At 32.6% G+C, this 12,022-nt stretch overlaps 2 protein-coding genes across 4 annotated transcripts; both read left to right on the top strand.

The window, feature by feature from the left end:
• The first annotated feature begins 1,849 nt into the window (after positions 1 to 1,849).
• Positions 1,850 to 4,141, top strand: LOC107415148 (uncharacterized). Its single transcript, XM_016023431.4, has one exon. The coding sequence runs from the start codon at positions 2,976 to 2,978 to the stop codon at positions 4,110 to 4,112; it is 1,137 nt and encodes a 378-aa protein (XP_015878917.3). The 5' UTR covers positions 1,850 to 2,975; the 3' UTR covers positions 4,113 to 4,141.
• A 140-nt stretch (positions 4,142 to 4,281) lies between these two features.
• On the top strand, positions 4,282 to 10,097 carry LOC107415149 (uncharacterized). Of its 3 annotated transcripts, none has more exons than XM_048472024.2 (3): positions 4,282 to 7,155; positions 7,654 to 7,765; positions 9,707 to 10,097. In XM_048472024.2, exon 1 carries the CDS (start codon positions 6,187 to 6,189, stop codon positions 7,081 to 7,083), a length of 897 nt encoding a protein of 298 aa, XP_048327981.2. In that variant the 5' UTR covers positions 4,282 to 6,186; the 3' UTR covers positions 7,084 to 7,155; positions 7,654 to 7,765; positions 9,707 to 10,097. The 3 variants fall into 3 exon arrangements, with proteins under 3 accessions (XP_048327981.2, XP_048327982.2, XP_015878918.3); XM_048472025.2 differs by having other exon boundaries at positions 7,650 to 7,765; XM_016023432.4 differs by lacking the exon at positions 7,654 to 7,765.
• Positions 10,098 to 12,022: the final 1,925 nt, after the last annotated feature.

The raw sequence follows: 12,022 nt of genomic DNA, 5'->3' as shown, positions 1-12,022 counted from the left end.
TGGTTCACCCTAAGGGCCTTTTTTTTTTTTTTTTTTTAAATAATGATAATAATAATAACAAAGGTATCAAATAATTATACTTAGATATATATCAAATGACATATGTCAATATTTAATTGATATATGTTTAGTTTAATATATTCTTTAAAGTTTTTTTTCTTCTTTTTTTTTTTTTTTGGATTGGCATAAATGTCCTTTTGGCTTTGCCTTTGGAATACTGTGTTCCTAAAAATTAGAAGTTTGGCTACACATAGAAAAATATCTACATGAAGGAAATCCAAAACTAGAGATTATCAATAATGATTTTTTATTTTATTATTGTTATTATTATTATTATTTTTTTGCAACTTTCACTTTCTCCTTCTCTTTTCCTTTATGTTTATCACTCTTTTTTTTTATTTTTTTTCTAGTTTGAAAAATGTCTTTTTTTATTTTTATTTTTTTATTCTCTCTCAACTTCTATAACTCTTATCTTAGTTCTCTTAGCCTCTCTCTTTTTTTATAGGAAAAAAAAAGGTTTGGTAAAAGCTGCCTTTTTTCTTTCAATTTCATTGTATTAGTCAATTCGATTTTCACATTTAAGTTGTAATACAATACGCAGATTAATTATTCACTCCTTTCGGCAAAAGTACATTGTTCTGATAAAAAAATTTGTGGAAACCACTAAGAAGCTTCATTGATTGACTAGGTTTATTAGATTTTTATCTAAAATGCATTGAAATCTCATTATCAATTATTGAAAAAATTTTAATAAAGGGTTTGTTTATTTATAACTAGATTATATTAATATACTAAATAATAAAATTTAGACACATGCCACTTTATCTATTAATTGTAAATTTATTTGATAATTTTAACATTACTTAAAAATGAATAACGGTCTTTTTTTTCTATCAATATTTCATAAAAGAAAAAAATACTTCAAAAAATTTTTAAATATGCAAATACTAGTTTATCAAATTTGACAAATTATTAATATATACATATAAATAAATATATATATATATATATACCCAGATCAAATAGATGAGAAAAAGTGGAATAGTACGATCTCAATAAATTATATTTTTACCCAATTTTTATTTTTATTATTTAATAAAATAAATTTAATATTCAATTTATTAATTGAAATGTTACTTTTTCTAAATTAACATTAGAGTTGAAAATAGGCTCGAATAGCTCATAATTTTTTCGAGCTTGGCTTGATTTTTTCATACGGGAGTTCGATTTGTTAAAAAAAGAAAAAAGAAAAAAAAGGGAGCAAATCTTAAACAATAAATGAAATTTACAAGCTGATCTGCAATAATAAATTAAGTTTGTGACTAATTTCGATTTATTGTTTATATATGTTTATGAAAAAATTATACTATGAATTTAAATATATTAAATATTTATAATGCATAAACTATATTTTTTATATTTTATATTTATAAATTTTTTAAAAATAAATTAATTTTATAATTAAATTAATAGAATGAATGGAATTTATTAATTGTTAATGTTAAAATATTTATTTAAAAAAAGCATATGTTCAAATTTTTAAATTTTTAAATTTTAAGCTTAATTAAACTAAATCCGAATTTTTTTCATAAGTAAATCGAGCTAAGCTTTTTTTTAAAATTTTTTTTTAATACTAGTCGAGCTAAATTTGAATAAATTATTTTAAAATTTTATGAGTTATAACTTTAACACTGTTAAAATCACACGGTTAAAATCATGGAATCGAATTTAAAAATAATGATACTCGGCTCATTTATACAGCGCATAACACATGAAAACGCATATTTTAACCAAACATAATTCATTGTTTTCATATGATGTATACATATATGTATGTACATACTCATGAGTAATGAATGGTTTTTTATTGCAGCTTCATCAATCACCATCCTTTTACTTAATATGTACAGTACAAGACATTAGGAAAACTATAGGATAACACGCTTAGTAGGATTATATATCTATATATATATATATATATATATCCTATGGATAGATGTCGTTCACCCAAATCGCCTTTTTCTGTAACCTCTTATCCCTAAATTTTATGGCTGTTTGTACTGTATTTCTACAGCTGTTTGTACGCATTTCTGTCCAATAAATTAAAGTTTTTTGGAGTCACGTATTAATTTTTATCAAAAATTAAAATTTAAAATAACATGATGATATATCTTTAAGACTTTTAATATTCAATTCAGATGGAATGATTCTTCAATATTTTATTCAATTTCACTTATAAATTCCCCATCATATTGATTGTAACTATTTCTATTATATATATATATGATGTGAAAAATGAAATGAAAATCCCCCCAATTAGATTGTAAAAGAGAGATGATGGGCAGGATTCAGTTTGTCTGTAAATCCTCAATCCCAGCATCCACGCGTCCTTTTGTATCCAACGATTACTGATTACATTTAAACCAAAAAAGCCAAAACTCACGCCCACTCTCACCCACACAATGTGGAACAGTCCACCAATCAAACCTCACCATTTTTCAAATCTTGTAAACTGAATCTGACGCGCCGAGTTGGCAAGTGTGGTGCGTGTGTGGGTGGGTAGGGTAGAAATTTTCGAAATGTTTGTTTCGTTGGCTTTTAACTGTTTCAAACCGAATTCACATGTTCTGTCCGAATAACAAATCACCACGTGTACTAATTCTCGAACCTTTCTCTGACTCAGTAGGTCCCATTTCTTTTTCCATTTCGGTTGGAAGAAAATTATGCTTCAGCCCTCAAACAAAACCACGTGTCCTTTCTTTTTCCAGGGAGTGCTGGACAGATTTAATACTTTGATTGGCTGACACGTAGGGCCAATCACAGACATCAATTACACCGCCAAGATACGCCCACTTTTTCTGTGGGTCCCATTCTTTTATTAAAAAAAAATTAAAATCCAACCAATCAGCTTCTAACACTGTTAGATTGTGCCCTAGACACGTGGTGTTTGCCAACCCAGCCACTGAGCTTCCGCTATGATTATCGCTCTCCGGGGAACCAAAAAAAAAAAAAACTTCCACACAAAAATACCATCAGGAACTTTAGAGAGAGACAGACACCGAAAAAAAAAAAAAAAAAAAAAGGGAAAAAAGAGGAGGAAGAAAAACACAAAGAAAGTGAGAGCATCTCGGCCGTACGGCTTGATGGACGGTGGAAATGGATGGCACATGGCTAGCTGTGGTCATGATAATACGATAATCAATAGGATGATGCTAAGATTCCGGCCGATCGCGCCGAAACCGGCCTCCGGAGGTTCTTTTCCCGAAGGAACTTCGCAGGAGAACAAGAACGGTTTACTTCCAGGGAAAAGAGTGAAAAGAAAGTACGTTAGGGTTAAAAATAATCCTAGGAGGAGGAAGAATAATACCACTACTACTACTAGTACAACTAGTCCTAGTAGATCTTCTAACTCCTTAGATCATAACTCCAAAAAAGTAGGATTGGACTCCGCTACTATCACGCTTCAACTCATGCCGGAAAACACTGACGGTCAAGATAAGCCGTCTAGTGGATCTAGGTTTGATAATCTTGATCGTGCGGTTGCGAGCATCCCTCTCCAGGATAATCCCAAACCACCACCGACGTTGTGGATTAACAATATTAATTTTAACAACAGCCACGTCCAGATCAACGATAACGGAATCGTACAGCATCGGACGGTGGAGAAGGCGGCAGTTCCGCCTATAATAGTGGAGTCGTGGGTGACGGTGGACTTCGTGACAGACACGTGCATGGAAGTAGGAGTAGGAGCGTTAGGTAGTACGGACGTTGAGAGAATAAATAATCTGGATAAGGACACGTGTCCAGGGTTTGTATCGGACGGCTCGGATAGAGTGAAGTGGGTGAACGAAGCGTACAAGAATATGGTGAGGCAACAGGTTCCGGTGGGAAAAAGTTGGTTACCGCCGGAGACTATGACGGTGTGGCTAATCGTTACTAAAACCAAGTTGCCTAATACGACGTCGTTTACTTGCCTAGTGAGTCTACGATACTACTGGCTGGGAAAGGAAAAGTGTTTGAAAATGGTTCCCTGTGATGTGTGGAGGATGGACTGTGGAGGGTTTGCATGGAGGCTCGACGTCAAGGCTGCTCTAAGTTTGGGTCTATCATGACTATATAACTCGACTCTCTAAATATCAGGTATTATTTTCTTGCTTCCTATAAACAACTTTTATTTTTTTTCTTTTTCTTGGGAAAACGAAAACAAAATTTTGAACACATAAGTTTTTGGAAAGTAAAGTTTGTATTCATAAGTACCAAATGCATATCCAACAACAAAACTATATAGATATACTTAGAAGAAGGCAAATGGTCGATGACCTTTAGCCAGCTGCTTTTGTTTTTAGGAAAAAGAAAACAAAAATTTATCTAATATGGAGCCCAAAACAAGGAGGGGGTATTTGTCGTATGAATGATATATACGTGTTGTGGTGGCATTCACATATTTAGGCATCTTGTATTGATATATAACTAATGGGGTTCTCTATTGCCCTTTGTTTGCCACGCAACGCTATATGGAAACTTCCACCAGGTCACTTTGATTTTAAATCATGAAACATACCATGACAAAATGATTGTGTATGTATTTGAAAGATTCTCATACATGTACTAAACCCCATCTAGTTTAATGTTAATTTTCTTAAAGACATATATAGGACGTGGATTAAATGCACAAACCATATTGCATTCAGACAAATGCTTTGAAATAAGCTATGTTATAAATATAGATAACATAAGAATTCAGACGTTTCTATCACATACTTTTACCTTATTATATTATTTTCATAATATTTTTAAGCAATTCGTAGTATATATATACATATATCTATAAATATCAAATAAGGTTGGATTAGTGATAAATTCTTCACACTTACGTGATGTTGAATTTTATTTAAATCTTAAACGTAGAAAAAAAAAATTTGTTAAAAAGGTCAAAAACTATATAAAATAATTAAATAACAGGAAAAGTATGTATCATCCGTAAAAATGAGACATAGAAAAAGATGTTCACCTTGTAGGTCACACATTTAGAAATTTTTGCTAAGTTTCGTTGTCCTATCAGAAAAAAGTTTAATATAAATAAAGCTAGGTTCCCACACATTTACGCTAACCCTATCGAAACACATGCATTTGAGAAATAGGTCTTATCCCCACTCCATTCAACGTTTGAACTATATAGATTACGTTACCCTATCAGAATTTCCTAAACCTCATTAAAAATTTATCCATATTTTTCTTCATTTAATTAGTATTTTTCTCTTGACGTTAAGTGGATGTTAGGTGTTAGGCACAAACAAATCACAGCTCGTTTTCTCTGTGTAATTCCTTTTCACTTTTTTCATCTATTTTTATATACCGGAAAAAGAAAAAGAAAAGAAAAAAAAAAAAAAGTGAAAATTGTTGCTTTCTCGAATGACGTCAAAAATCTTGCCCCAAAGATCCACCAAGTCATCGACCATCCACGCGTCCTCATCGTACACTCACCCATCAAAAGAAAAGAAAGAGAAATACAAAAAATGAGATTAGTCTGTTCCCACACTCACCCTTCACCACGTGGTGGTTGTTTCTTTAATACTTGTTTATATCCTCTCTGGGCCAATGGCCTCCTCGATGAGCAAGATTCTCTTGGAGGTGTTGCTCACGCTCTAGGAGAGGCGAGTAAAAAGGCTTTGACGATTTAACTGATTGGAAACCGAATTTAGCTGTTCTTTACAAATAGAAAAGGACCACGTGTGCTCTTTCTCGAAACATCCCCAGAGAGGCTTTCCACTTTTCTAAGCCCGAGGGAAGCCCACGTGTACCCCCGCTTTCGGCAGTGCAGGACACCTTCTCGTCTCTGATTGGTTAGTGGGTGGGACCAACCTGCAGTCCTTATTTACGCCCGGATACGTTGCTTTTAAAAGTTGGGCCCCCCCACAAAAAAAAAAAAAAAACCCAAAAATCCACCAATCAAATGCCGTCGTTGTTGTTTGTTTGGGAGCCCTAGACACGTGTTGCTGTCACGCTCCCTTCGCTATGATTATCGCCTGAGCTCCAACGAGAGAGAGAGCGAGAGAGAGAGACTACACTCCAAAAGCACTCTTCTCTTTCTCCGAGCGAGCAATAAAAAGAGAGAGAGTGAGAGAGAAAGTGAGATGGCTAGGAATCTGTCTGATGGAGAAGATTGTATCGTAGTAGGAGATAGATATGGAGTGCGGTAGAGATGGATGGAGCATGATAAGTTACACCGGTGGTGCACAGGATAAGTCGATAATCAATCGGATAATGCTCAGATTCCGTCCAATCGCTCCGAAACCCGCGACCGGAGCCGAGGCTCCGGGCGGTTCGCTTGTTGACGGTAAAAAAACGTACCTTCCGAAAGGGAGAACCAAGAGAAAGTACGTTAGGGTTCGGAGGAACAACAGCGGGTACCAAAGAAAGAAAACGACAGGCCGATCAAAGGACGTAGGGGATAACAGAGTGGCAACGCTGCAACTGTTGCCCGAGAAAAGCGATCTGGAATTCTCCAAAAACATCAGATCTTGGGGGTGCGATGAGAAAGAGTTAGATCGTACGGCTGCAAAAAATAACCACCACCCTCCGGAGGGAAATCTGGGCCCACCGTTGGATATGGACGACAATAAGGGAGCGAGAAACGACAAGATGTGGGATCAGAGGGTTGTGGAAACGTGGGTGACGGTGGAATACGTGACGGGCAAATGCATGGATGGGATGATGGGGTTTGGGGGTACGGACGTGGAGAGAATAAGCAATCTGGAAGGCGACACGTGTCCGGGGTTGGTATCAGACGGTATGAATAGGGTAGAGTGGGTGAATGGGGCATTCAAGAGGATGGTTAAAGTTAAGGTGATGAGAGGAGGTGAGGAAGAGGAAGGGCAGTCATGGGAGATAAGGGTTCGGTTGGTAGTAAAGGAAAAGCTGCCGTACAGCTGTTACTCAAGCTTTAGCTGCCACGTAAAAGTTGAGTATTGGTTGGGAAAGGACAAGTACACTCAGATGATGCCTTGTGATGTGTGTAAGATGGACGGTGGAGGATTTGCATGGAGGCTCGACGTGGAAGCTGCCCTCACTTTGGGCCGCTAAAAAACACCCAAAAGGAAAAAAAAAAAAAAAAAGTGATAAATAACGGATGGAAGTTTGATCATAAAATCTCAGGTAATGCCTATAAATAGAATAGATAAGAAAACTAGCTAAAAGAGCAAAATCAGGTATACATAATTTAAGTGCATTATGATCAGGGCACCTTGCATTGGATTATATCAATGTTTATTTTGATTGGTGATTTGGTAATTTTTGTGTAGCATAGATGCTTACTGTTTTATTGTTAGGAAAGGGGACACGGTTCAAAAAAATAAAAAATAAAAAATAAGAAAAGAAAAAAGAGCACGTGGAAAGATAATTACATAACAGCTACTCTTAAGTACAGCATCTTCTAGTGAGTGATATAGGTAGATAGGCTACTATTTACCAAACAATTTCTATTGGAACAGGTTTCGAATGAGAACTCAAAAGCCAGTTAGCTTTGAAAAAAGGACGTACAATTTCATTCACATTTATATTATTCTCTCATAAAAATTAAAAATTGATTTTAAAAACTCTTGGATACTAAACTAATCACTTCATTTGTTTTTTGTGGTGTTTTTTGTCAGGTAGGTTTAAAGAGGGAAAATATGGGCTAATGGTAGCATTCTATGTTCCAGTAGCATTTTGGCGTCTAGCTAATTGAAACCGTCTAATTCCTATTTTAATTCCTTCTTGTCTTTAGGTGGTACATATCTTTATATATATATATATGCACCATGCTGTTGGTTCTTTGGTTGTACCATACCATCCAAAGGTTTACATGTATAATCATACATATATTAATATAATCGTTAAAAAAAAACTTAAAAACCATTTTTAATGTAAAACTTAAATTCATTATATATAATAACATATATGTGTACCAGTTAATGTATAAGCTTAATTTTGAATACTGTCAGGTTCAGTTGTACATGAACAAATGATTAACTTACTACCATAAATTACCCTTTGGTTCATTACATTGTTTGTTGGCAGCTAATTCGTTAGCCTAGAAATTAACGTTCTTATCAATGTGTATTAATTCCACCACTAAAATAATAGTTATAAAAATGCTCCTTTGTTCGTGTGTGTATATATATATATATATATATATATTAAAAGTTATTCTCTCTACTTCCTCTCTCTACATCTTTTAGTTTCTCTATGCTACTTTATTGGTTTTTAGTTTCTTTCTATATTTTTCTCTTCTAACATTTATTGTTAATTATTTGTTTATCCTTAGCTAGGATAAATTAGACTACTAAACCTATATAAAGAGACATATATGACTAAAGAGGTGAGAGGACATGGTGCATGAGTCCACCCATGTTCCTTCAAAAGGTGACTAAATATGATATTGACTTTGAAGTGAAATTATCATATTCATATTTATATATGTATAGTTTCAATCTAGATTTAAAATTATGCATCATAAGGAAATCATCTCAATAGATAGATATGCATTACAATAACTTGTTATGTGACTTCACTTTCAGAATAGACAAAAGCTATGGGAATGGGATTGTGTGAGTTGAAAGAATTCCATTACATGTAAAATAAAGATGCTAACATATCATACTGTTAAAGATTTCGCCCTATAATAGCTAGTTTCTATTTTTCATTAATTTATTAATTTTTTTTTTCATCTTTGCACTGTTTATAATAGTTTTTATTGGTATATAAGATGTGCGTTAGACTTCATAGGCATCTAGTTTCAAGCAAATAATTCGACATGAAAGCATATGGCATTAGTATATGTCTTAATTTGCCAGATACAAGTTTAGTTTCTTTATGTATATTGTATATTGTATATTTGTTTATATTTTGATTAATTGTTCGTGTATAAATAGCTTTTACATTTTATAATGATATTCGAAGATACAGATGAGTATTATTGCATATATACTACATATATAAATTAAAATATAGGTCCCAATTGGATTTGGTGAAATCTCGGATAACAATCTTTTTATTCTATTAGTGAAACAGGAAGTAGCAATCTTGATATTGTTTAGAAATGGATAAGATCAGCAACTGATTATTTACACGTCAAGAAAAAAAGTATAAATAAAATAATCAGCTTGCATGCTTATGAATATTCTCCAGCGGTATATCAACATCTGTATATTATTCTGTCTTAATCATATCAGTTGGAAGAGAGCCATTCATATCACTGACATAAAAAAGTACTAATTATATATTAGCGTAGGCGATATTTTCATATTGGTGAATTAGATTTGATCACTAGCACTATAAATCTGAACCTATCAGATACCATAATTTTACAAAACATACCCAAAAAAATAGATTAATAAACTAATTAATTCTCATGCCTAGCTCATATGTATTATTCGACATTCTATGTGCTAAACTTGGAATTAGATTCCTTTTTATTTAATATTTTGCTTGGATTCTAAGGTATATATAATTAAGTACCTGGATATGATCCAATTAACCCTACCCAACCATTTAATGGCTATTATTTATTGTTTTATCCTTAATTTTCATCAAAATATATTGTAATATTTAACATTTTCTTTCTTTTCTTATGCATAGCTCTTTTCTCTTTATGATTATATACATGTTGAGATTTGCTAACCAATTGATGGTGATTTTTTTTTTTTTTTTTATATGTTATAATTAGGTACTCTATCGGGAGGCTTTCTGGAGATAACTTTGGATCTTGTAAGTGTATATATTTAAATATGTAGTAATTAAGTAAGGAGAAATTTTATAAGTTGGTCGTCTTGAAGAAGCCAGCCATCAATGATTTTATAAATAGGAGACTTAAACCCAGTTTTATGCGACGAACCTCAGCAAAATTATATAGCAACCAAATTAAAGCAGCTATCTAGATTTGGTTGAAATATTTCAGAATGGCCACGTGTAATTTTTTTTCCCCTCTTTTCTTTTTCCTTTTTGTAAGAACTTTGCTATTAACCGTATGCTATATATCCATGTATGTAATATATCTCAAGGCTCCTACCTTGTGTATCTGATGATCATGATCTAATAATAAAACTTAAATTTTGGCTTGGTGTGTGATATGGCCATATGGCAATAAACCATATGGTGCAATTTTTATTTTTATTTTTAATTTTTTTTTTGGATGATACTATATGGTGTAATTTGAGTATCCTAAATCCAGATAAATTAAAAATAATTTTTAAAAGTAATCAATTTTTGTCAATTTCTTGGTATTCTATGGAATCACTAAGTTTCTGAATATCGAAATTTGATTCTACGTTTAATGCTTTTGATGAACTAATGGTTTGTGATGAATTGATAGATGAATAGTATGAAACAAAATCACACAATTGCAGCAATACAATGATCTATTTGGTCTTATCCCACCTAATTGGCTAATGTCAATGAATCTAAATTTTTTCGATTGGCTTCATGCTCTTGGAAATGAAAAACCCCTAAATTTTGATCTAGATCTATTTTTCCCAGGAGCATGTTGGAGAAAGCCACTTTTGATCTATTTCGACCTTTTTTGGAATTAAAATTTATCATTTGAACAATTCAAATGGTGTGATTGATTTGGTGACCTATATAAAGTTTGATGATTGTTATCTTAAATGTGTACAAACTTACGATGTCGATTGTGCTAAAGACCAAGACAATTGAAATATTACAAATATTTTTTCACTTATTTGGAAAGATTTCAATTTCAAAATCGAAAACCGAGTGTTTTTCCAAGAAGGGAAGAATGACATAGCCCATATGACAATAAATTATATGGATCAATTTGAGCATTCAAATCCAAATAAATTAGAAATAATTTTGGAAAATCAATCAATAAGTTTAATTTCGAAAATACTGGATTGAATATGTTATTTACATATTAGTTTACAAATATTTTAATCATAGGATTTTAATATCTATTATTTTTGGTTTTAATCAATTTATGCATTAGAGGTTTTTATTTTGGTGCCTGTAAATATATATTATTCAATATTTTCTTAATTTTTCTCAATTTTTTGATATTATATGGAATTAATAAGTTTTTGAATGTCGTTTCACATTTGTGGGAAATCATGGGTGTAATAATAATACATTTTTGAATATCTAAATCTGAATTTTTCATGAGTAAATTAACAAATTATATAATTATTTTTCATATTTGTAAAATCTTTTGTCTTTTTAATGCTTCTTCGATGATCTTATTCCCACAGAGGTTATGGGTTCGAGACACCAAAGTGGGGGAGGAGAAAAATTATTATCTAAATCACAAAATAATAATAATAATAATAGGTTTTTAAATATTTAAATCTGGATTTTTCATGAGTAAATTAACAAATTATATATTTATTATTGTATTTGTAAAATCTTTTATCTTTTTTCCTACCGAAGCATGCAAACGCCCATTGTGTCCTAGATCACATTCTATGTGAATCGATAATAATAAATTTTTGAATATATAAATCTGGATTTTAAATGAGTGAATCAACAAACTATAATCATTTTTTTTATTTGTAAATGTTTTATCTTTTTCATACTTCTCCGATGATCTCTTTCCTACCCAAACATCATTCACCTGTCACGTGTTGCCACCAGAGTAATAAATACTTGAAGTAAGCTCATGGCCCGCCCCTATCTCTAATCATCGCTCGCCTCGATCTTATATTGGCACTAGGTAGTCCGTAGGTCCGTTGAGGAAGTGGAACAAAGCCAAAGCTTGACTTTACTAAACAAGCGAGAAAAGCCTTTTCTATGTTATTAGTCAAGCAGCGCTGCAGGATCGTTGGGAAAGCGCTTTGTAAGTGAAGTGATTTGAAGCAAGCAAAGTTCGGAAGGCCGCGGAGATATATTCATCCAGAGTGGAAAACCTTGATTTTAGTCAATTTTTTCATTGTTCTGTCAAAAATAACATATACGAATGATCCTCTTTTTGATAACAACGGGACAGGACATATGGGCTTAGGACACAAGATCAAAGGGAGAAGTAGAAAGAGCC

This window comes from Ziziphus jujuba, chromosome 4 (assembly GCF_031755915.1).
Source record: "Ziziphus jujuba cultivar Dongzao chromosome 4, ASM3175591v1".
NCBI classification, from domain to species: domain Eukaryota; kingdom Viridiplantae; phylum Streptophyta; class Magnoliopsida; order Rosales; family Rhamnaceae; genus Ziziphus; species Ziziphus jujuba.
This window is presented reverse-complemented; position numbering and strand designations above follow the sequence as displayed.

Bases quoted from the DNA above. Each gene is read 5' to 3' on its own strand.
- LOC107415149 (XM_016023432.4), top strand. From the start codon at position 6,187: ATGGAGTGCGGTAGAGATGGATGGAGCATGATAAGTTACACCGGTGGT.
- LOC107415148 (XM_016023431.4), top strand. From the start codon at position 2,976: ATGATTATCGCTCTCCGGGGAACCAAAAAAAAAAAAAACTTCCACACA.